This window comes from Eumetopias jubatus, unplaced genomic scaffold, assembly GCF_037043125.1.
Source record: "Eumetopias jubatus isolate StellerSeaLion01/CBP00866 unplaced genomic scaffold, mEumJub1_p1.0 scaffold_4, whole genome shotgun sequence".
Lineage (NCBI taxonomy): Eukaryota > Metazoa > Chordata > Mammalia > Carnivora > Otariidae > Eumetopias > Eumetopias jubatus.
In genome coordinates this window covers 166,454,860-166,482,218 of record NW_028274810.1, presented here as the reverse complement: position 1 = coordinate 166,482,218, position 27,359 = coordinate 166,454,860, and the positions used below count along the sequence as shown (strand labels likewise).

The following is a 27,359-nucleotide window of genomic DNA, read 5'->3' as shown; positions in this document are numbered from 1 at the left end:
AAACCAAGAAACAGACTCCTAACTATAGAGAACAAAATGATGGTTACCAGAAGGGAGGTGGGGAGGGGGTTGGAGCACATAGGTGACAGGAATTAAAGAGTACACTTATCAGGATGAGCACCGAGTAATGTGTAGACTTTTTGAGTCACTATATTGTACACCTGAAACTAACATAACACTGTATGTTAACTACACTGAAATTGAAATAAAAAACTTAAAAAAAACACAACTCAGTCATACTTTCTGTTCTTTGTAACCAAATGTATTTTTGTGAACATTTAAAAAGTAAGTAACGCATCTTTAGAGTATCCACAAAGCAAATTTTCAAAATAATTATAATGACCTTCCTCATTCCCTCACCTTCAATTGTTATTCAGTTGTTTTTTGTGCAAGTGCTACTGATACCTGACTACGCAGCTGGCCTGCTACGAAGCAAGTACAGAGAACAACACCCACAGAACACAACAAGACAACAGAAGGAAACAAGTCAGTGCCGTACCTGGGTTATTATTCACATTACTTTTCGGTGGTTTCTGAACTGGTTTGGGAAGCGTAGATTCAGTCAAAGCTTTATTAGCAACGGCTTGTTGGGCCTTCTTTATACTGCTCCCTTCGGATTCCCATGTTTGCTCACCAAGACTCAGTTGCACTGAGAACATCTTCGAAAAACATAAAGAGACAAAGAAAACATTAAATTTTTCAGGAAATAAAATACGCCGTCTGAGAGAAAAGCAGATATACCATAGAATCAAAATTTTAGAGCTAGGGGTGACCTTACAAATTATTTGCACAAAAATCTTATTCCACCTAGTGAGATCATTTTAAGAGATTGTACCAGATCCTGTTCTATCCATTCAAAGGCTTAGTGGCAGCTCTAAGTGAACATTTTGCGTAGGATAAAACAAGAAGAAATCACTTCCCTAAATAGAATCATACTGTTAACGTCCTCATAAAAGCAGAATAAGTACAAAGAAGACGAGAAACTAAGAGAATCCACAAGGCCCTGTCTCTGTAACACTTATAAAATCTAATTCTTTGAATGTCATACTTAGTACAATCTAGTCAAAGAGTCAGGCAATCCTACTAAATATTATGTCACCAGGAAACTCTCAATCCTCCACACTCAACATTTAACCAGTCACCAAATTCTGCTAATTTTAATCTCACTAGTATTCTCAAATCTCTCTCTCTCTAAAAAAAGAAACAAAACAAACAAAAAAACCCTCAAATCCAATTGTATCACCCCAACCAATTCCATGTTAAAAACCTTTCAATGTTCCCATTGTGGTGCGGCACAAAAGTTCTACCTGTCCATCTTCATTTCATAACCACTCTTTCCTTGTCATCTGAACATTCCATTCACACCATTATTTCCATGTGAGCTCAAAACCTATTGTTCACCTTCCAAAATTGAGGATCAAGTTACAGAATACACACACAATCTGCTGTTTTCCATAGACTGCTTACGACTTTGTAGGAATACAAAATATTAACCCCAAGATACTTTTAATTAAAAAGAAATAAATGTATATTTGCAGGAAGAAGAACAGGTAGAAAATACCTTTACCAAGTGATTAAAGTTAGCATCATCAATAATCATACAAACATCATGTACCTCCTGATACGATCCAATGAGAAGCATTTAGTATTCTTGGCCAAAAATGTTTAACCATAATCTAATCATAGGAGGAAAACCAGACAAGCTATATTATGGTATATTCTGTAAGGCAACGGGCCTAAACTCTTCAAAAATGTCAATGTCATGAAAGGAAATCATACAACAAAGAATATATACCATAATCTAAATTTGCCTGGTTTATCCCCCCGACAATTAATCCATATGATTTAAACTTTTCTGACTCCATTTTCCTAGGCTCACAGGCCAGACACCTTTAAGTGGTCTTCCTTGCCTCCATTTCTCTCTCCATGCACCTGCATCCAATTATCAAGCTACTGACTCAACTTCAAAAATATTTTTCAGATCTGGCCTCCTCTCTTTATACTCTTTGCCATTGTCTTAGCAAGGAATATCCACCTCTCTCCCTCAACTACTGTAAGACCATCCTAACATCATTCCCTTAACATAAGACCTTCCTATTCAAACTATCCTTCTTACCACCACCAACATCAACATTCTATAAAATACAAATGTACCCAAGTCAATCCTCTGCTTTTCTGAAACTTCTCTACAGGATCCCACTAGCTTATTATACACCTAAAACTAATATAATGTAACATGTCAATTATATTTCAATAAAACTAGAGAAAATAAAAAGAGTCCCACTACAATAAAAATTTAGTAATTTCAATAAGGAATCCTGGGACACATTGTTTATGAGTTTAAGTGGTAGCTTTACCATTTACTATGTGCAAAGTTAGGACAGTTACCTATTCTTTCTCTCTGTTTTCTTATTTCTTTAATAAACTGAGACTAAAAAGAACATATAGGATTGTTGTGAAAATTAAAACAAAATTATGTAAATGACCCCATTTGAAAGGTAGAGATTGTCAAATTCAATTAAAAAAAAAAAAGCAAAATCCAGGGTGCCTGGTTAGCTCAGTCAGTTAAGCATCTGCCTTCGGCCTGAATCATGATCCTGGGGTCCTGGGATGGAGCCCTGCACTGGGCTCCCTGCACAGCAGGGAGTCTCTTCTCCCTCCCCCACTGCCCCTCCACCCTTCTTGTGCGCGCTCTCTCTCTCAAATAAAATCGTAAAAAAAAAAGCAAAATCCAACTACATGCTACCTACAAGTAATGCACTTCAACTATAAAGACAATAGAAAAAATGTATCATGCTAACATAAATCAATGAAAAGTCAGAATGGCTGTATTAATATCAAACAAAGTAGATTTCAGAGAAAAGATTAATACCAATGATAACAAAGGTCATTTCACAAGGATGAAGGGGCAAATTAATGAAGAAGACATAACAATCCAGAACATTTAGCCGACTAATAACACAGCTTCAAAATATATGAAGCAAAAACTAACAAACTACAAGAGAAGTAAAAAATCCACAATTTACATAGGAATACAATGCCCCCCCTTAATAGGTGATATAACAATTATTAAGCAATCATAAAGAAAAGAGTAGACATGAACATACCATAAACCAACAAAACCTGACTGACATTTTTAGAACTCTCTACCCAAAAAGACCAAAAAGAGCAGAAAATACATTTGTTCTCAATTTCTCACAAAACATTCACCAAGAGAGAAGATATTCTGGACCATAAAACAAGTCTCAATAAGTTCAAAGGATTCAGTGATGCAAAGTATGTTCCCTGACCACAATGGAATTAAGTTAGAAACCAGTAACAGAAAAATCTCTGGAAAATCCCCAAACATTTAGAAACTAAATAATACATTTCTAAATAACCCATGGGTAAAAGATTAAATCAAAATGGAAATTAGAAGGTATTTTAAAATGAATAAAAATGAAAACACCATCTTAGAAGATAGCACTAAAATAGTACTAAGAAATTTCCTGCACTAAATGCCTATTCTAGAAAAGTAAGGTCTCAAATAAGTTAACTTTAGCTTCGATCTCAATCAAATATGAAGTTACAGGAGCTCAGTCAGTTAAGTATCCGACTCTTGATTTCGGCTCAGGTCATGATCTCAGGGTTGTGGGATTAAGCCCCATGCTGGGCTCTGTGCTCAGTGGGGAGTCTGCTTGGATTCTCTCTCTGCCCCTACCCCTCACACATGCATGTACACGTTCTCTCTCTCTCTAATAAATAAATAAATCTTAATAAAAGAGAATCTGAACTTAACAGAAAAAAGTCATAAAGATAAAAGCAAACATTAATGAAATAGAAAATAAAAATCAATAAAACCAAGAGCTGATTCTTCGCAGAGATCAATAAAATTGGTAAACCTACAGCCAGACTAATCTTGGGGAAAAAAAAAGACACAAATTACTAGTATTAGTATCAGGAAATGAGAGAAGTAACATCATTCCAGATTCCTAAAGTATTAAAAAGATAACAAGGGAGTATTTTTAACAGCTTTATACCAATAAACTCAACAACTTAAATTCTGTTAAAGACACAATTACTAAAGCTCATTCAAGAAGAAAAAAGTAACCCAAATAGTCCTATATATTTTAAAGCAACTGAATCTGTAGTTTAAAATCTTTCCACAAAGAAAACTCCAGGCCCAGATGGTTTCAAATGATAAATTCTACTAAATATTTAAGTAAGAAATAATACCAGTTCACATAAAACTCTTCCCCAAAAAATCATAAGATGTTAGGGAAAACAATATAAATCAAAACTACAGACCAGTATCTCTGATAGATAAAAATCCTTCACAAAATATTAAACAAGGAATGCAAACTGGCACAGCCACTCTGGAAAACAGTATGGAGGTTCCTCAAACAGTTAAAAATAGAACTACCCTATGATCCATTTTGTATTTACCGAAAGAATACAAAAATACTAATTCAAAAGGATACATGTACCCTGATGTTTATAGCAGCATTATCTACAATAGCCAAATTATGGAAACAACCAAAGTGTCCATCAACTGATGAATGGAGAAAGAAGATGTGGTATAAAGGGAAGACCCCTAAGGCTAGCTGGCAGATCTCTCAACAGAAACTTGGCAAGCCAAAAGACAGTGGCATGATATAGTCAACATGCTAAATGGGAAAAATCTGAAGCCAAGAATACTCTATATGCTAAATGGGAAAAATCTGAAGCCAAGAATACTCTATCCAACAAGGCTATCATTCAGAATAGAAGGAGAGATAAAGAGTTTCCCAGACCAAAAAAAAAACTAAAGGAGTTCATGACCATTAAACCAGCCCTGCAAGCAATATTAAAGGGAACGCTTTGAGTGGAAAGACCAAAAGTGACAAAGACAAGAAAGGAACAGAGAAAATCTCCAGAAACAATGACAAACAAGCAAAAAAATGACACTAAAGGGGCCCCTGAGTGATTCCGTCAGTTAAGTGTCTGTCTTCAGCTTGGGTCATGATCCCAGAGTCCTGGGACCGAGCCCCTCATCAGGGTCTCTGCTCAGCAAGGAGACTGCTTCTCCCTCTCCCTCTGCCTGCCACTCCCCCTGCTTGAGTTCTCTCTCTCTCTCTCTCTCTCTCGGTGAAATAAATAAATAAAATCTTTTTTAAAAAACGGCACTAAATACATATCTATCAATAATTACTCTCAAGGTAAATGGACTACTTGCTCCAATCAAAAGAGATATGGTGTCAGAATGGATAAGAAAACAAGACCCATCTATATGCTGCCTATAAGAGACGTTGTTTTAGATCTAAAGACACATGCAGATTGAAAGTGAGGGGATGGAGAAATATTTATCATGCAAACAGATGTCAAAAGAAAGCTGGAATAGCAATATGTTTATCATACAAACAAGATTTTAAACCAAAGACTGTAACAAGAGATGAAGAAGGGCATTATATCATAATAAAGGGGACTATCCAATAAGAAAATCTAACAATTGTAAATATTTATGCCCCCAACATGGGAGTACCCAAATACATAAAACTATTAATAACAAACATTAAGGAAATCCTTGATAATAATACAATAATAGCAGGGGACTTTAACACCCACTTACAGCAATGCATGGATCATCTCAGCAGAAAACCAACAAGAAAACAATGGCTTTGAATGACACACTGAGACAGATGGACTTCACAGATATATTCAGAACATTCCATCCTAAAGAAGCAGAATATACATTCTTTTCAAGCGCACATGGGACATTCTCCAGTACAGATCACATACTAGGTCAAAAAACAGGCCTCAACAAGTACAAAAAGACTGCGATCATACCATGCATATTTTCTGACCACAAAGCTATGAAACTTAAAGTCAACCACAAGAAAAAATTTGGAAAGACCACAAATACAAGGAGGTTAAACAACATGCTTCTAAACAATGAATACATCAACCAGGAAAAAATACATGGAAAATGAATGAAAATGAAAACACAATGGTCCAAAACATTTGGGATGCAGCAAAAGCAGTCCTAGCAGGGAAGAATATAGCAATACAGGCTTACCTCAAGAAGCAAGAAAAATCTCAAATACACAACCTAACATTACACCTAAAGGAGCTAGAAAAACAACAACAAATGGAGCCTAAAGCCAGCAGAAAAAGAGAAATAATAAAGTTTAGAACAAAAATAAATGATGTAGAAACTAAAAGAACAATAGAAGAGATCAATGAAACCAGGAGCTGGTTGTTTGAAAAAATTAATAAAATTGATAAACCCCTAGCCAGACTCATCAAAAAGAAAGAAGGACCCAAATAAATAAAATCACAAATGAGAGAAATCACAACCAACACCACAGAAATACAAACAATTATAAGAGAATATTATGAAAAACTATAGGCCAACAAATTGGACAACCTAGAAGAAATGGGAATTCCTAAAAACATATCAACTACCAAAACTGAAGAAATAGAAAACTTGAACAGACTGACAACCAGCAAAGAAATTGAATCAGTAATCAAAAATCTCCCAACAAACAAAAGTCCAGGGCCAGATGGCTTCACAGTGAATTCTACCAAACATTTAAAGAAGAGTTAATATCAAAAAATAGAAATGGAAAGAAAACTTCCAAATTCATTCTATGAGGCCAGCATTACCCTGATACCAAAACGAGACAAAGACTCCACTAAAAAAGAGAACTACAGGCCAATATCCCTGATGAATACAGATGCAAAAATTCTCAATAAAATACTAGCAAATCAAATCCAACTGTATGTTAAAAGAATCATTCACCACAGTCAAGGATATATTTCTGTTTGCAAGGGTGGTTCAATATTCACAAATCAATCAATGTGATATACCACATCAATCAAAGAAAGTATAAGAACCATGTAATCCTTTTAATAGATGCAGAAAAAGCATTTGTACAACATCCATTCATGACAAAAACACTCAACAAAGCAGGTTTTGAGGGAACATACCTAAACAGCATAAAGGCCATATATGAAAAACTCACAGCTACTATCATCCTCAATGTGGAAAAACTGAGAGTGTTTCCCCCATGGTCAGGAAAACAAAGGAATGTCCACTCTCACCACTGTTATTTAGCATAGTACTGGAAGCCATAGCCAAGGCAATCAGACAACAAAAAGAAATAAGAGATGTGCAAATCAGCAAGTAAGAAGTCAAACTTTTCCTACTTGCAGATGACATGACACTCTATATAGAACACCCAAAAGACTTCACCACAAAATTGCCAGAACTGATACACAAATTCAGTAAAGTCATAGGATACAAAATCAATGTACAGAAATTTGTTGCATTTCTATACACCAATGAAGCAGCAGCAGAAGAAATCAAGGAAACAATCACGTTTACAACTGCACCAAAAACCATAAGATACCTAGGTATAAACCTAACCAAAGAGGTAAAAGATCTGTACACTGAAAACTATAAAACACTGATGAAAGAAATTGAAGAGGACACAAAGAAATGGAAAAACATTCCATGCTCATGGACTGGAAGAACAAATACTGTTAAAATGTCTATACTATCCCGAGCAATCTACACATTTAATGCAATCCCTATCAAAATACCACCAGCATTTTTCACAGAGCTAGAACAAACAATCCTAAAATTTGTATGGAACCATAAAAGACCCCAAAAAGCCAAAGGCAGCTTGAAAAAAAGCAAAGCTGGAGGCATCACAATTCCAGATTGCAAGTTATATTACAAAGCTGTAGTGATCAAGAATAGAATAGAAAGCCCAGAAATGAACCCACACTGTACGGTCAATTAATCTTCGACAAAGCAGGAAAGAATATCCAATGGAAAAAAGACCATCTCTTCAACAAATGGTGTCAGAAAACTGGTCAGCAACATGCAAAAGAATGAAACTGGACCACTTTCTTAACACTAAACACAAAAATAAATTCAAAATGGATGAAAGACCTAACTGTGAGACAGGAAACCATTAAAATCCCAGAGGAGAACACTGCAGTAACCTCTTTGACATCAACCTTTGGACCTTCTTACTAGACGTATCTCCTAAGGCAAGGGAAACAAAAGCAAAAATGAACTATTGGGACTTGATCAAGATAAAAAGCTTCTGCACAGCACAGGCAACAATCAACAAAACTAAAAGGTAACCTATGGAATGGGAGAAGATATTTGCAAATGACATATCTAATAAAGGGTTAGTACCCAAAATATATAAAGAACTTATGAAACTCAATACCCAAAAAACAAATAATCCAGTTAAAAATGGGCAAAAGACATGAATAGACATTTTTCCAAAGAAGACATACAGATGGCCAACAGACACATGAAAAGATGCTCAACATCACTCATCATCAAGGAAATACAAATCAAAACCACAATGTATCACCTCACACCAGTCAGAATAGCTAAAATGAACAACACAGGAAAGAACAGGTGTTGGAGAGGATGCGGAGAAAGGGGACCCCTCTTACACTGTTGGTGGGAATGCAAACTGGGGCAGCCACTCTGGAAAACAGTACGAAGATTCCTCAGAAAGTTAAATACAGAAGTACCCTACAATCCAGCAACTGTACTACTAGGTTTTTACCCAAAGGATACAAAAATACTAATTCAAAGGGATACATACACCCCAGTGTTTATAGCAGCATTATCCACAATAGCCAAATTATGGAAAATCGACCCATGAATGGATAAAGAAGATGTGCGACACACACACACACTAAAATTGTATTCAGCCATAAAAAAGAATGAAATCTTGCCATTTGCAATGACATGGATGGAACTAAAGAGTATAATCCTAAATGAAGTCAGTCAGAGAAAGACAAGTACTATATGATTTCACTCATGTGGAATTTAAGAAACAAAACAAAGGGGGAAAAAAGAAAGAGGGAGGCAAACCAAGAAACAGATTCTTAACTTTAGAAAACAAACTGATGGCTACCAGAGGAGAAGTAGGTGGGGAGATGGGTAAAATAGGTGATAGGGATTAAGGAGTGCACTTGTTGTGATGAGCACTGGGTGTTGTACAAGAGTGCTGAATGACTATATTGTACACCCGAAACTAATATTACACTTCATGTTAACTAACTGGATTTTAAATAAAAGCTTGAAAAAATCTATTAACAAATGGGATCCATCAATATAGAAATGAGCTAATACATTGTAACCAAGTGTTTTATCCCAGAAATGCAAGAGTAGATTCTACATTTGAGAGTCAATCAACATAATTCACAATATTGAGATTAAAAACAGAAAAACCATATATTACCATCTCAATCAATGTAGAACCACATGACAAAAATCAACATCTATTCATGTTAAAAACTCTCAGTAAACGTTAAGTAGAAAAGAATTTCTTCAGTCTGATAAAGGGCATCTACAGAAAAGGTACATCTAACATAATTAATGGGCGGAAACTGGTATGACTGCCCATAAGATCAGGAATAAGTTGAGAGATGTCTGCTCTCATCACTTCTATTTAACATTGCACTTTAAGTTCTAGCCAATGCAATCGGGCAAGAGAAATAAATAAAAGACATTAAAAGTGGAAAGCAGGATTAAAAATTGTCTATATCGAGCACCTGGGTCGCTCAGTGAGTTAAGCGTCTGCCTTTGGCTAGGTCATGATCCCAGGGTCCTGGGATCGAGCCCTGAATCAGGGAGCCTGCTTCTCCCTCTCCTCCCAGCTTGTGCTTTCTCTCGCTCTCTCTCTCAAATAAGTAAATAAAATCTTAAAAATAAAAAATTAAATAAATAAAAAATTAAACTGTCTTTATTCATAAATGACATGTGGAACCCCCCACAAAATCTAAAAAGGAATTTTTAAAAAAACTACCAGAGCTGATAAGTGAGTTTAGCAAGACTTCAGAATACTACATCAATACACAAAAATTGGTGTATTTTTATACAGTAGCAATAATCAGTAAGAACAAGAAACTAAAATTTAAAAAACATGAGCACTGGACAAGAGCATCAAAAATATGAAATACTTAGGGATAAATCTAAAGATATAAAATACTTGACTACTGAAAACTACAAATACTGTTGAGATAAATTAAATAATATCTAAATAAATAAGAGATACTTCGTTCGTGTGTTGGAAGACTCCATTTTTCTACCATGTTAATTTGCCCCAAATTGAGCTATAGATTCACAGCAGTTCTAGTCAAAATCCCAGCAGGGTGTTTTATAGAAAGGACAAGGTGACTTTAAATTCATATAAAAATGCAAAGGAACAATTCTGAAAAAAAAGAACAAAATTAATGGGCTACTACTACCATATTTCAAGAATTATAAAGCTACTGCAAACCAAACAGCACAGCATTTGCAAAAAGATGAGAAAATAAATCAATAGAACAGAACAGACTCCAGAAATGGAAACATATATGACAGCTGATTTTTGATAAAGGTGCACAGCAATGCAGTGAAGAAAGGATAATCTCTTCAACAACTGGACATCCATTTGCAAAAAAATAAATAAGCCTTGCTCCATATCTCATATGACATACAAAAATTAACACAAAATGGCAATTAGATCTAAATGTAAGACCTAAATGTATGATCTAAGTGTAAGGCCTAAGGCAATAAAATAACATAGGAGAAAATCTTAGGATCTTTTACGAGGCAAAGATTTCTTAGACATCTACCAAAAGTACAACTATACAGGGAACAAATGGGTAAGTTGGACTTCATCAAAATTAAGAACTACTCCTCTCTAAAGATACTGTTAAAAAAGATAAGCCAGGGCGCCTGGCTGGCTCAGATGGTTAAGCGTCTGCCTTCGGCTCAGGTCATGATCCCGGGGTCCTGGGATCGAGTCCCGCATCGGGCTCCCTGCTCCTTGGGAGCCTGCTTCTCCCACGGCTTCTCTCTCTCTCTCTCTCCTCTCTCTCTCCTCGTCTCTCATGAATAAATCAATAAAATCTTTAAAAAAAAAGATAAGCCATAGAGTAGGAGGAAATAATTGCCAAACATATATCTAATAAGGGACTTGTATTCACAATATCCAAAGAGGGACATCAAAGAAGATACCAAAGTAGGAAGCTTCGATGAAAGAAAAGTGCCTATGATATAGCAAATGCTCAATAGATATTTTACCAAGGATTTTTTTAATCCTATACATACTAACAAGCAATGATATAATTATCTGGGTACCCCCATCATCAACATAGTTGCTAAGAATTTACAAAACATCATTCCATTACACTACACTAGAACAGATAACGTATTTCTCAAATTACAGATGAGAAAACTGAAACTCTAAATTACTTGCTCAAGGCCACATAAGCTGGATAATGCAAGGCAAAGATCAAGCTTTACAAATCTAGCTAGCATGAGAAAAAAAAAGACTACTTGGCTTCAAGGCCACTGGTTATACTGTCTCCCTCAGTGATATCTATTCCAAAGTAAACCTCAGAGTGCAGTTACTGGAGCTTTCTTACCACTTACTCATGCATACTGAAAACTTTAAAAATTGAAAACTTCACAAAATCGGGAAATAGAGGGAAAGAAGAAAATACATTTTGTGTTCTTTCTGATTCTCTTCCTTACACTCTACACTATAATAGTCTTCTTTAGAGGTTTAAAAAGTCAAAACAACAATCCATAAAAAAAAAAAAAAACTGTATTTAGGTACCTAGGAGATATAGCAATGTCATAATAACTCATGTTAATATAAGGTATACCAAATTACTTCAGAGTTCAACACGAAAGTGAGCAGAAAAACAAAAGAGGGCAAGGAAAATATTACAATTTGTTATTTAAGTTACATGTTAAAAATTGCCATAAGTTGTTCAGATTCTGTAAGACTCAGTGGAGGAAAGAGGAAAGCATGTAAACATAACTACTTCCCATCAACAAGTATGTATTAAAAGACAATTCTACACCACTCTGAAGACATTTATTTTATGTTTCTCAACTCTGGATGCACATTTGAGTCATCTGAGAGCTTAAAAATAATCCTGATGTCTGGGCTTCATTCAAGACCAATCAAATTAGAATTTCTGAGGGTAAGACTCAGGCATAAGTGTTTTGGTGATTTCAATGAAGAACCAAGGTTGAGAACCACTACAGTGTGTGTGTGCATATAACATACAAACATATATACATAAATAGATATGTAAATTGTCATGTAACTGGTTAATCTCCCAAGAAAATAAGTGACACTTAGCAAATACTAACCAAGGGGAGCAAGACTGCTGAGGATACATACAAGGTATATGGAATTTAAGCTGGATAAGAACCATGTGAGGACTGAGAGGAGTGAGAAAGAGTAAAAGGGTGGCAGAATCGATGGATTTGTGGTGTGGAAGAAGTACTAAAGTTAAATAGAGGGAATGAACTAGAAAGTTAGGAGATGTCAGAGAGAGATGAATGCTTGAGATTAAAATTATGGAGGGTCTCACAGTTACTGGTTATGATCAAGTGAAGAATATGATCACAGGAATGAGTCGCTGGAGGAGAGGGAAGCAAGATAACAACAGAAGTGCAAGAAACTGAAATGTCAGCATGTTGGATCAATCATCTACTTAACGAAATCACCAAAAATTAAAACATGATGAATTAGAGTAAAAGTGAGGCATGAGAAATGTGATGGAATCAGCCAGAGGTCAACAAATGACTACCGTAGTGACATGGGGATTAGTCTATTAACATGAAATTCAAAACTGGGGAGTCATCTCAAGGAAGAATTCCTGGAATTAGAAATGAGGAGCTAAGAAGACAGATCCTACAGGAGCCATAAAATACAGAAGAACAATAACCCTAAAAAAGCTCAGTCTAGTACAATCGTAATGACCAACATGTATCATTATGTATAGCACATCAGTGCCTACACCTGAGGAAGTCAGGTCCTGCTGAACGCCCAGTGGAGGGATCAGAGAAGTTTCACAGAGATTTAATGGTATGTGAGCTGACCGTTAAAAAATGTGTAAGAACAAAAGGACCCTCAAGGCGGGTAGACACTACAACATAGGCGAAGGAGAGAGATGTGAAAAAAACAAGAAATATTCTAAGAAATGCGAACAGTTCAACAGGATTAAGGGCAGAAAGGGAATGAATATGAAATGACTATGAATTAATGGGCACAACTTTTTTTCTCTACACAAATGATATTATGAACAAATTAAACTGTCGCCCAGAAATCTTTCATAAAAGTCTCTAATAGGGAACAAAATTAACAGATTTAACAGATTTCAGTTTCACCTTATTCCCCTTACTTTGAAGGAGGTACTAGAAAACAAATAATCCAACAGCCATTGCTTTATTCAGATTAACCAACTCTTAGAGAATTAATTGCTTCAACATACCTCCAAATCCAAGATTAAAAATGTACCATGGAAATTTGTGTACAACTGAGACTTTTTAAAACATATGAATAAAGCTCAAACATAAATGCATTAATTACAGACTTCTTTGTAACATATATATATATAAACATGTATGAGGCTATATATAAATATAAATTGCTTTTCCAGTTAAGAAAACAATATTAAGAATGAATGCATAAATAATAACAATACTGGTACATACAACTTTTATAAATGATGAAACGTGTAATTCCATATCACACCAGAAAAGATGTCTCACTAGGTAACTGTTGTTATATTTACTCTGTCTCCATTTTTACTTTAGCAGTTATAATTTAATGGAAAGAACACTGCACCTGGGAGCCAAAGAATACATATTCAAGTGCTGGCATGGGCACTTATGAGCTATTACTAAGCAAGTCACTTAACTTTTCTGTGCATAAGTTAATTTACAAAACAGAAATAAAAATCCACATCTCCTGATTTGTTAAGGTTTTTGTGAAGTACTATATCTGAAAGAACTTTGTAAACCATAATAAGCTATAAAATTGTTTAGTTACAGACTTCTAAATATTATTAATATAGAACTAAAAGCCCTCAGGTCATCTGCTGCCCCTCCCCCCACCCCACAATGAAGCACAATTAAAACCTGAGATGATAAATCTGATAGACTTTGATAAGCATGTCTCACCACCTCTCTTCATAACCTTACCTTCGAATGAGCAGGCCCTCTTTCTTTCAGAAGTTTATACTGGGGTTGGACTCTATTGAAACGGGCTAACTCATTTACCAGACACATTGGAGTTTTCTCTTTGGGGTTTGCCATTTTATCTTGGAGAGAAGCTGTAAATAAAAAGGCTTTAAAGTTTTTGTGAAGAATGACTTTACAAAATGGAAGAAAAGCTAGTTTTGACTTTTTTAGATTGATGTCAGACTGTAAATTTGGATTAAATTATTTTCATGAATTTTATATAAAAAATTCATATTATCTAGTCTTCCATTCATGCAACAGAAATATGTATCACATTTTAAACAATAAATTAAGGTAACTTTTTCCCTGAGTACCTAAATTACTCTGTATACATTTTTTGAAAACAGCATGCTTAAAGATCTTTAAATAATATGATTATAATAATTTTTAGTTTATCTTTTAACTTTCCTTTCCTTTCAAAAAAGTTTAGCATAAACACATAATTCTCCTGATTCTTATTACTATAAAACTACATTCTGTCTACCTTTTCTATTATTTGATCTTACTTTTTTTCCTTCTAATTTTGAGGCAGCATATTAATTGAAAGAGCTCTAGACTTGGGAATCAAGCCTAAGCTTAAGTACTAGCTCGTCCAACTACTATTTTTTAGTAACTTCCTTTTCTTTTTGCTTTTTTAACAAAATTTTAAGGAAAGTAGAAAGGATAATTTAACGAATGTCCATGTTCCTACCACTTAGAACTGAAATTAATACTTTCCATGTTTAAGTCTCAAAAAAAAAAAAAAACCAGTATTATATTCCAGTTAAGTTCCCTTTATCCTTTCCAGAAACCACTACTATATGAATTTAGAATATATCCCTCTGGAATATTTTAAAATACATTTATATGCATGTATGTATAACCATGAAAATATGGTCTTGAGATATAGTTTTGTAGTCACATTAATAGTAAAATAACATAATTTTCACAACTTACTTTCTTCACTCTTCATTATGTTTTTGATATTATAACTTATATAGATCCACTGCATTACTTTTAACTGCTGTATAATTTCCATCACAATACCACAACAGTTTTCTAATCCACTCCCCTACTGATAGACCTTTAAGTTGTTTCTTTACCCTTACAAATAAAAACATGCTGCCAAATGGCACTCAGAATGTACCAAATTACCTTCTGCTGACAGCATGAGAATTACCACTTCCCTTCAAACCTGAAAACATGCAGTATAGTCAGGTATTTTAATTTTTGATAATCTGAGGTTTGACAAATTGTATCCATTAGTTTTTGTTTTCCCCACTATATTTTAATTTGCATTCCCATTTTCCTAGTGAGTCTAATCATCTTCTCATGTTATTGATCATTTGGGTTTCCTCTTTGGGAACTGCTCCTGTCTTTTTTTCTATTGATTATTTTATGTATTATATTTATCAATCTTTTCTTTTATAGTCTGTGCTTGCTATGTCTTGTTTAAGAAATCCTTCCCTAACCTGCAAGGTCTTAATGATTTTTACTTAATTTAACTAAGGCTTCTATGCTTTATCCTTAAGATAAGGGTATAATAAATCTACCCTACTTAACTCACAGGTTGTTTTGAGGTTAAGATTTTTAAATGTATGGTATTCTAAATTCTACGACAATTATTAGTAGCTTCAAAATATTTTCCTAATACTATATTATCTTATCCTGTATTATTCATTCATCTCATTTATAGATACATTAACTGTTTTTTAGTTTTCTTTCATCTCCTATTAATCAATACCAAGAAACATTTTAAAACTTAAGCATAAAACACACAAGTGGTTTACTTTCTGCTCAATTAAACTAATCACAATGTGTGGAAAATACATTAAATGAATGGAAATAGCTGGTTTTAGAAACTTTACCTATTAACTTTCTAAGGCAAGTTTAATGAACAAAACAGTATTCTCTTAACTTTTTCATACTCTTTTCAGGATCAATAATTTAATACAATAATTTGATCACAATCATTACGATTAAGAAATTATTTGATTAAAAAACTACATATAAATACCTAGTAAGGCACAAGTAAAAGAAAAGAGAACCTAAGCCACCAACCGATACAGTTGACAGTCGATTCTACAATTAAACCACTCTAAGTGGCATGTAAAACAAACAGACAAACAAAAAACTGGTAATTATTACTTTTTGGAACAGCACAAAAAAGACAAGAGTAAGTCAAAAGAGGTTTGAGGAAACCTGCATCTTACTTATTCCACTGTAAATTGTATAAATTGTACCAGAAAGTCAGTCATCATATAAAATACAAAGTGACCCGGGCTATAATCAGTTTGGGTCCTTGCATACCATGGCATTAAATAACTCAAGTACAACAGATAACACAGATACTCATATCCGTATCAAGAAGCAAAGAAAAATGACAATTTGTTAAAAATGAGAAAATATATTAAGGTCTGGTAAAAATCAGTCAATTTTTCATAACACTTAAATAGCATTTATACTACTGAATAATTTTCATAATTCAGCAATGCTATATATTCATCTGCTACAATGCAAAAAATATTAGGAGCATATCAAGCACAATGTGACAATTTTATAGGGAAAATTTTTAATAGCATGGGTTTTTAATATATTAAAATGTGATTAAAATTATAAGTTTATATATGTTGGCTAATTGAATTTAAATTTTTAAAAAATGGTAAGTTTATAGCTCTCTATACTTGTTTAGTAAGAAAACCTGATCTAGGGCGCCTGGGTGGCTCAGATGGTTAAGCGTCTGCCTTCAGCTCAGGTCATGATCCCAGAGTCCTGCAATCGAGTCCCACATCGGGCTCCCTGCTCCTTGGGAGCCTGCTTCTCCCTCTGCCTCTCTCTCCCTGTCTCTCATGAATAAATAAATAAAAATCTTTAAAAAAAAAAAAAAGAAAGAAAGAAAACCTGATCTAAATCCTTTAAAGCAAAGTGCCAACTAATAACATGGTGTTAAACCTGTATTCCATTAACTTTGACTTTTTGCTGCATAAAAATAACATGAATCCTATAAAGCATTTTAATGTGTAGCTGAAGTTTTGTTGTGAAAGGTGTGCAAATACACACAGGATCTCACGTAGATAAAGCTTTATAACTAAAATTTAAAGGTTTAAAATTTGGTAAATTTAAAAATCATTAGTCCTAGTTGTAATTTATTTTACAAAATGATTAAAACTTTATTGTAAATAGCTGTGCCTCTATTTAATCAGGAATCTTATTAGTATTAACTACTTGACAGAGTTCAGTGATAGAGCCATAATTAAGAATTAAACCAAAATTTGGGGGATGCCTGGGTGGCTCAGTCAGTTGAGCGACCAACTCTTGATTTTGGCTCAGGTCATGATCTCTGGATCATGGGATCAAGCCCCGTGTGGGGCTCTGAGCTCAGTGGGGAGCCTATTGAGATTCTCTCCCTCTGCCCTCCCCCAATTGCACAGGTGCGATCTCGCCACTCTCTCTAAAATAAATAAACAATAAATCTTTTTTAAAAAATTAAACCAAAATTTTAATAAAGCATCTATGAAACTATAAAACAACTGATCTATAAAAATTGAGATCTACAAGCTTCACTTATATATAACTTCTTAGAAAAGTCAGTGCAAAAAGTGAAAAATGCATACACTGTTGCATAGGTATACATTTTCAAGAGACCTAAGAATGTTTTCACTGAAGATATTTTGAAATAGGCTTCAAGTCAGTTTGGTGGCTGGGATAGAAGCTTACTTAAAAGTAAATAAAATCAATGATAATGGATTTCACAATCTAAGACTTTGTCATTTTGAGAGAGCAACTGCCATATGATGGCTAAGAGCCTGTTTTGGATATCTCTGCCACTCACTGATACCTATTTGAGTTTGAGAAAGTATTTAAAGGTCACTTTCCTAGACAGTAAAACAAGAATAATAGTTGTTTTTATATTACTGGGTAACTGTATGGGTTGAATGAGATGATGCAAGAACTGCTAACAATGATAAGAATCCATTATTATTCTGATTATAAACAATTCGTTAAAACATACTACCATCAAATTATGAAAACAGTGATATAGTTTTATAAACTTTTTTTCATAGCCCTGCAATCAAAAATATTCTGAGTTGAAATGTTCTGTTAGGATAAGCTGATTTTATTCACACAAATAGACTTCTTTAATATTCTGTAAAAAAACATGTATGTTATTTTTTTCCACTGACTTATGACATCATAAGTTTGTTTCCACTGAAAAATTCCCAGCTGTAATATAAAAGACATTTAAGATTTCTCATGTTTGTGTTAGGGAATATTCTATCTTTGTTGATAAGAAATTTGTTTACATGTAACTCACCATAACTTTGATAGGTAACACTGGTAAATAGATACTTATAACAACAGTATCAGTACACTCAACAAAAAATAGATACACTCTAGTCTTTTTGAGATATACCCTACTTTTATATTTTTATAAAATATCCTGACTCTGTGGGACTTAAATCTTCAAACTATACCAAAATAATGGAGCTGAGAGTTTTCGATCAACAGGCAAAATCCCTGTCCCAAGAGAGTTCACAGAATGGTATAAGAAACAGACACATACAATAAACAAATACAATACTACAATACCAATGCTACAACACGGCTGTTACAGGGAGTTCTTTGGTGAAAGAGGTAATGAAAGGCAGGTTTCAAGAGGTGGTGATTAGATTAGTTAGGTAAACTAGGAATTCACCAAGCTAGCAAGGGTAGAAAAGAAAAAGACAATCCAAGCTTCTCCACAGCACACATGCAGGAGAAAGCACATAAAACACATCACATTCCAGCAAATTCAAGTAAATCATTAACAGAAAACAGAATGCATAGGAGGAAACAGCAGAAAAAAACAGAATCCACAAAAACACCAAAAGTTTCCTAAGCCAGAACTTAACAGTAGCAACATTTCTAAAGTAGTTAAACTGCAGCCAGAGCTGTTGCTAAGATGTAGTCTACCTCACCTGCCAAGGCAAGTCTCTCCACAAAAGAATCTGTTCTCATCCCTGGTCCCAGAAATGACTTGGGCACAGTTTCTATGTCTCTTTGCTGGCTTCCCTTCCCCTATGCCCTGCTACTGGAAGTGACTCATCCTAATTCCCAAGTAAATAAAAAGGAAAAAAAAAAAGTCAAAAGAGCAAAGGAATTTGCCTTCCACAGGCTCTTGCCTTCTAGGAGAACTATGACTACCTCTCCATATCTGTAACTAAAACAAACCATATAACTTCAAATTAGACTATAACCTAAGGTTGTCCAAGCAAAATCACTACCCAAGCATCAAATTGCCTATCAATTAAGGAAAAATTTAAGTTCCTACCTCATATAAATGAAAATAAATTCCATAGTATTAAAATGTAAAATATAAAAATATGACAAAAGCACAAGAAAATTTGGCTAAATATCTGTCATAATCCTGTAAGATAAAAGACTTTTCTAAGTAAGAAGGGAAACCTAAAAGTCATAATGGGATAAACTGACAGATTTAATAACATAAAAAGGGGGGTGGGGAGATGGGTTAGCCCAGGGATGGGTATTAAAGAGGGCACGTACTGAATGGAGCATTGGGTGTTATACTCAAACAATGAATCATGGAACACTACATCAAAAACTAATGATGTAATTTATGGTGATTAACATAACATAATAAAAAAAATGTATAACTCCCATACCAGCAAGACATACCATAAATGATGCTTTAAAAGTCTACAAACTGGAGACATACTTGCAACATGTAAGGAAAAATTGTTTACATCCATAAAACACAAAGATGATAAAAATAAATTTTTTAAAATGTTATTGTTATGTTAATCACCATACATTACATCATTCATTTTTGATGTAGTGTTCCATGATTCACTGTTTGCATATAACACCCAGTGCTCCATTCAGTATGTGCCCTCTTTAATACCCATCACCGGCTAACCCATCCCCCTACCCCCCTGCCCTCAAAATAAATTTTTTAAATCCCCCCAAAAAAAGGGCAAATGTACTCACAATCAACTCACAATTTAAGTAAACATATCTGCTCAAAAAACTAATGTCTAAAGAAATAAGAATTTGAATTCCAGTGAAATGTAATTTACCAGACTAAACTGATAAAGATGGTAAAAATGATCATGTAAGTATTGGCAAGGATGTAGGAAAATGGGTGCAAACTCTACCGATGCAAACAGAACTTGGACAAACTTTCTGGTGAGCAAACTGGCAATACTGGTTAAAGTTTCAACTGCAGGGGACCTGGGTGGTGCAGTCGATTAGACCTCCAACTCTTGGTTTCGGCTCAGGTAGTGATCTCAGGGTTGTGAGATCAAGTCCCATGATGGGTTCTGTGCTCAGTGTGGAATCTGCTTGACTTTCTCTCCCTCTGCCCCTCCCCCCTGCACACATGTAAAATAAATAAGTAAATCTAAAAAAAAAGGTTTCAATTACCTCTATCTTTAAAACAGCAATTCTACATCTAGGTATTCATACTACAGGAAGACTCACATAAAATATACACAGTGACAATGTGCATAGCAAGACTAACTCAAGAACTATAAGCAAGCTAAATATGTATCCATCAATAATTAATTAGTTAAATAAACTACAATGGGATGTGCAACCTTGGAAAGATGAGATACAGAGCTTATGCACTGACATGGAAAACGTTACAAAGTGTTAAATGAAAAACAGCTAGGAGAGCTTACTGTCTGATCTCATTTTAATTTTTTTTTTTTAAGTCAAACAGGTGCCTATGCATTACAGAAGAAATGCAACTGGCAGGGACCAGAGAGAATCCTCACTTTTTTTTTCCTTTGATTTTATGTATTTGTCAGAGGGAAAGAGAGAGAGAATGAGTGTACACACTAGCAGGGGGAGCTGCAGGCAGAGGGAGAAGCGGGTTCCCCATTGAGCAGGGAGCCTGACATGGGACTCCATCCCAGGACCCCGGGATCATGACCTGAGCTGAAGGCAAACACTTAACGACTGAGCCACCCAGGCGTCCGGAGAATCCTCACTTTCTACTTTGTAGTACCACGTTGTTTTACCTTTTTACAATGTTTATGTATATGTATATAATCTTTATATTTAAAGAAATTACAAAGCCATACCAAAAGTAGGGAATAGTTTACAGTGTAAAAGTTTCAGACTCTGCTATTGTCCTTTCTAGTCTTTACGGGGCTACCAAGGTTCTGAAAAACAAGATGCTCAAGGACCTGATTCAAAGCAGGCCGTAAGTGCCATGTCTACAATCCCTGACTTTTACAAATGAAGCCACCTTGGGATTTAAACACTGCTAAAATACGGTGTAGCCTTAACAACATTTGATATGGTCGGTCTTCTTAACTTTAGCCATTCTAATAGCTATGTAATGGTTATCTCACTGTGATTTTAATTTGCATTTCCCTATGACTACACATGTTGAATTTTTTACACACTACCTGTATTTAACCTGTAATGAAGCATCCATCTGACTATTTTACCCATTTTATAATTGGGTTATTTTTCTTATTGTTTTATTTGAAGAGTTCTTTATAAGTCATTAGAGTCAGGTATACGTTTCGCAAAGATTTTCTCCCAGAATGTGGTATCTCTTTTCATTTTCTTACTAGTGTCTTTTGAAGAGCAGACTTAAATTTTAATAACATCTAGTTTATCAATTTGTCCATTTATATATTGTGCTCCTGGTGCTGTATCTAAGAAATCATTACCTAGTTAAGGTCTCAAAGATTTTCCCCTATGTTTTCTTCTAGAAGTTTTATAGTTTTAGGTTGCACATTTAGGTCTCTGGGCCATTTTGAATTAATTTTTGCACATGGTGCAAAATATTAATTCAATTCCATTTTTTGTAGATCAATGTGCAGTGCTCAAGCCCTATTTGTGAAAATTGCATTTTTCCACTGTATTGCTTTTTATGGCTTTGTCAAAATCAGTTATCGATATGTAAGTGGGTTTATTTCTGGCCTAGCTCTTATGTTCATTGATCCATTTGCCTATTTTTATGCCAATGCTGCTTTTACTGTAGCTTTATAGTAGTTCTTGAAATTAGGTAGTGTTGGCCCCACAACACTGTTCTTTTTCACACCTCTTTTGGCTATTCTAAGTTCTTGCATTTACATATGAATTTTAATTTAGGCAAAAATGCCTGCAAGGATTAGGGAAGAATTCCCTTGAATCCTCAGATTAACTGGGTAAAAATCACCATTTTAACAAAGTTGAGTTTTCCAACTCATGTACAGGTTATACAGTTAATTCTCAATACTGAAATAAAAACATCTCAATGATAATTGTGTTTTATAATGTCCCCATAAACAGTGAATTATCAAATATTCAACCATTGCTACTAGGGGAAAGATGGGTTTCTACAAACCTCTAGTCGTAACGTTTTTCTCAATCAATATATAACCTTGTTTTTCGTGTGTTTCTGCTTATAGATCCCCTACTTAGTACATATCGTTGATTCATTAACACTGAACTCAGAACTGACAACACTCTAACTCCTGCCTGAACAAAGCTTATCTAAATACATGTACTTTCTCCATAAGGCACATCACAACTTTCTTGTGCTTAGGAATACTACCCAGCACTTCAGCCTCATGCTTAGGAGACATTTTAAACAGCTAAATCACCAACAAAAAACACCAAAATGCTAAAAATGTGGCACTAAACAGAGCAAGAAAAGGACACTTGCTTTATGCATGAGGGCTAAAACAAGAAAACAGAATGGTCATCCTCAGTTTGGACTGTGCACATCAGGCAACTCAAATTTTGTGCCACTCTGCAAAGCACTGCAAATACTGATTTGGGGAATTACAAATAAATTTTAGCAAATAATTCAATTCAAGATCCAGAATCTGTATCAATTGTATCTCTCAATGTATTTAGGGATCCTTCACTTTCAACAGTAGTTTGTAGTTTTCAATTTTCTTTAACATATTTTGTCAGATTTATCATAAGTATTTCATATTTTTATATTTTTAAATGGTAATTTTTATTTCAATTTCTGATTGCTCCTTGCTACTTTACAGAAACCCACCTGATTTTTGTATATTAATCTTATATACTTCAACCTTAGTAAACTCATTCAATTAGTGGTAATAGGATTCTGTGAAATTTTCGACATAGACAATCAGGCCATCTGTGAATAGGACAGTTTTATTCCTTCCTTTCCCGTGTGAATAACATTTATTTATTTTTTCTTTCCTGACGGCACTAGTTAGAACCTCCAGGACAATGCTGAATAAGACTGGTGAAAGTAAACATCTCTATCTTGTTCCTGATTGTATAAAGAAAGTATTCAATCTTTCACCAGTATGTACAATGTCAGTAAATAAGGTTTGTCATGAATGTCCATTAACAGATTGAGGAACCTCATTTCTATTCCTAGTTTGCTAAAGGGTGTTTTTTTTAATCAGGAATGCAATTTATTGGATTAATCAAATGATTTCTCTGCATCTACCAAGATGATCATGATTTTTACTTTTTAGTTTGTAAATATGAATTATATCGTTTTTTTTTAAGATTTTATTTGACAGAGAGAGAGAGAGAGCACAAGCAGGGGGAGCGGCAGGCAGAGCAGGCAGAGGGAGAAGCAGGCTCACTGCTGAGCAGGAAGCCCGATGCTGGGATCATGACCTGAGCGAAGGCCAACATTTAACAAACTGAGCCACCCAGGCATCCCAATTTTTTTTTCATTGTTAAACCAACCTTGCATTCCTGGGATAAACACCAAGTGGTCATGACATATTAACCTTTTAATACACTGTCAAATTTGATCTGCTGAAATTTGGTTTAGATTTTTTGCATCTATGCTCACAAGTAGTAGTATTCTGAAGTTTACTTATAATGTCTTTGCCTGGTCTGGTTTCCCAGTAATGCTAGCATCATAGGCTTTGGAAAATATTCCATCCACTTCAAATATTTTTAAAAAGTTGATGTAGAATTGATATTATTTCTTCCCATAGTGTTTTATATAATTCACCAGTGAAACTATCTAGACCTGGAATTTTCTTTGTAAGCAGATTTTTAACTACAATTTCAATTTATTTAATAGAGGGCTATTCAGATTATTATTTTCTTCTGCTTCCTTTGGGACTAATTTACTCTTCTTTTTTGACTCTGAAATCATTTGAATGAAACTGAAGTCATTTATTTGAGATCTTTCTTCTTTTCTAATATAGACATTTAGAGCTATAGATTTCCCTCTAAGTACTGTTTTAGCAGCATCTTGAATATGTTGTTTCTGTTCTCATTCAATTTAAAATATTTCCCAATTTCCCATTTGATTTCTTCTTCTAACGATGTATTACTTATAAGCATGCTATTTAATTTCCAAATATTTGGGAATTTTTCCAAGGATTTTTCTATTAATGACTTCTAGTTTAATTCCACTGTGGTCTGAGATTCTTCTTTATGAATTGAATCCTTCTGAATTTATTGAGACTTCTTTTATGGCTCTATCTTGGCAAACATAGTCAATCTTGGTAAATGTTCTGTGTAAACTTCTAAATAAATGTATCTTCTGCTCTTCTTGAGTACAGTGTTTTGTAAATCTAGTTAGGTCAAGTTGCTTGACAATAGTATCCAACTCAACTGTATATTTGGTAATTTTCTGTCCACTTATATCAATTATTGAGGATATTACTGAAATCTGACCATAATTATGAATTTCTCTTTGCATTTCTATTAATTTTGTTCTGTATGTTTTAAAGTTCAGTTAAGTGCATAAATATAAAACCTCTTATGTCCTCTTAATTAACTGACCCCATTATTGTTATGAAATGACCTGCTTTGTCCCAGATAATACTGAAATCTCCTTTGTCTGAAACTAATAAACTCATTCCAAGTTTCTTTCTAATAGGTTACGTTATATCATTTTCCACGTTTTACTTTTAACCTATTTGTGTATACAGTTAAAACTGCTTCTTGTAGGCAAGTATACGGCTGGATCTTGCTTTTGATTCAATCTTGGCCTTTAAGTTGGGGTGTTTAGAATATTATATTTGTTTATATTTAATGCAGTTATTCATTAGAACATTTCATCTTACTCATTAGAACATATCTTGCTACCCAGCTGACCTTCTTTCCCTTTTCATGCTGTCATGACTTCTGTTGGATTGTTTTTGTATGATTAAATTCTACTTTTCTTCGCTTATTACTTATGACTCTTTGTTTTCCTATTTTAGTGAGTTTACAATACATACCTTTAATTTATCACAGTCTACCTTTAAAAGATATCGCACCACCTAGTGTAGAGAGTAAGAGTCTTATAATATGCTTCCATTTCTCCCTTGGCCTTTAAGCTACTATTATCATGCATTTTACTTTTATGGATGCGATAAACCATACAGTATCTTGTTAATATTTTGACTTTAAAAAACTACATTTTAAAGAGATTAAATAAGAAACAAATTCTATATATTTACCCTAGTTACCATTTCTTGCGTTTTTTTTTTTTTTTTTTAATTCAACTGGCATAATTTTCCTGCTGTCTGAAGGACTTTAAAATTTCCTAAAGTGTGGGGGGTGGGGGAAGCAGCATTGAATTTCTTCAGCTTTTCTGAAGCAGCATCTTGAACATGATGAATTTTTTCATATTGGTTTCTGAAACATATTTTTGCCAGATATAGAATTCTAGGGAGATTATTTTTTCATCTTTCAGTACCTTAAACATGCTATTCCAGTTTTCTTGCTTATATTATTTCTGACAAGAAATCTAATGTCATCTTTATCTTTGTTCCTATGCACACAACTTGATCATGTCTTTTTTTTTTTCTGACTGCTTTTAAGATTTTCTATTACTTGTATTTGGTAATTTGATTGTGATGAGCCTTGGTATAGTTTCCTTTATACTGCTTATACTTGGTAGCTCATTCATTTTTTTACAGTTTCATCTTAAAACTTATTTGGAAAGTTTTGGTTTATGGTTTCATCTTAATGAAACATATTCAGAAAGTTTTTGGCCACTATTTCTGGAAATATATTTTTATGTAAACTGCCTCCTTTAGGAACTCTAATTACTTATATATTTGATTGTTTGAAGGTATCCTACAACAAACTGATGTTTTCTCCCTCTTCCTTCTCTGTATGTTTCTATTGGATGGTTTCTATTGCTATGCCTTCAAGTTCATTAATCTTTTTCCTGCAACGTCCAATCTGCCACTTATCTCATCTACTGTATTCTTTGTCTCAGATGTAGTTTTCATCTTTAAAAGTTCTACATGGATCTCTTTGCATCTTACCTGTTTCTCACTTTCTGAACATATGGAATATAATTACAACAAATACTTTTAACATCCTCTGCTAATTCTATCATCTGTGTCAATTCTGTGTCCCTATGATTATTTTCATGATGGGTTGTTTTTTGGGTCCTGTGCATATATGGGAATCTTTAACTGAATGACATGCACTATGAATTTCAATTTGTTGTATGCTGGTATTTCCCACTCCTACAAATCTTCCTGAACTTTGTTCTGGGATGCAGTTAAGTGACTTGTAAATATTTTGTTCTCTTGCTTTTATAATTTGTGACTCATCCACAGCAACATCTCCTCAACCAGGGGAATGTGCCAAACTCCACACCTCAGTTCTCACTGCCTGTGCCATATCCTGGTGAGTCTCTCCGTGCAGCAGAGGGAATTGCAGGGCTCACTTCACTTGTTTCTCACCACTCAGGGATCAATGACCATCATTGCCTCATATGCAATGTCTTCAGAACTACTGTTTGGTGTACTTTGTTTGTGGAGCAGGGGATTGTTTCGTGATGAGTATAAATATAGTCCCTGTTAGGACATATGAGCCAGATGCAAACCATCCTTGTACTTTTAGTCTATTTTTACCTTTATATTCCAAATAAGTTTCCTGACATCATATATTTGAGTATTACTTTTTTAGCCAATCTGAGTATCTTTACTTTTTAACTAGGTTGTTTATAGCATTTATATTTAATTTAATTATCAAAAAAGTAAGATTTGAATCTACTATTTTACTATTTTTGTCCCATCTCTTGTTTATTCCTTTCTTCAACTCTGCCTACCTTCTTGTGGACTGATTAGTTTTTAATATTCAATTTCATCTCCCCCATGGGCTTATAAGTTATTTTTCTTTATTTTTTATTAGCAATTGCTCTAAAGTATACAAAGTCTACACTCAAATAAATACTATACCACTTTGTGTACAGTATAGGCACCTAACAATACTATACTGACTTTCTCCTGTACCATTCTTTATGATACTGACATCAATCAATCTATTTCCATGTACACTATAAGCCATGAACTCACTGTTATTATATTTCCTTTAAATAATCAACTATCGGGAGCCTGGGTGGCTCAGTTGGTTAAGCAACTGCTTTCTGCCCAGGTCATGATCCTGGAGTCCC

General features: G+C 34.3%; 1 protein-coding gene across 6 annotated transcripts in view; it reads right to left on the bottom strand.

Annotated features, from left to right (window-relative positions):
- STAU2 (staufen double-stranded RNA binding protein 2) overlaps positions 1-27,359 on the bottom strand; it is a 305,497-nt gene that overhangs the window by 254,116 nt on the left and 24,022 nt on the right. For 4 of the 6 annotated variants that reach the window (XM_028109310.2, XM_028109331.2, XM_028109301.2 and 1 more), the window contains one exon: positions 500-659. In XM_028109310.2, the coding sequence (XP_027965111.1) occupies positions 500-659 (160 nt within the window). Of the gene's footprint in view, positions 1-499; positions 660-13,987; positions 14,119-27,359 lie in introns of all 6 variants that reach the window. The other 2 variants (XM_088022799.1, XM_088022800.1) reach the window with 1 other exon arrangement.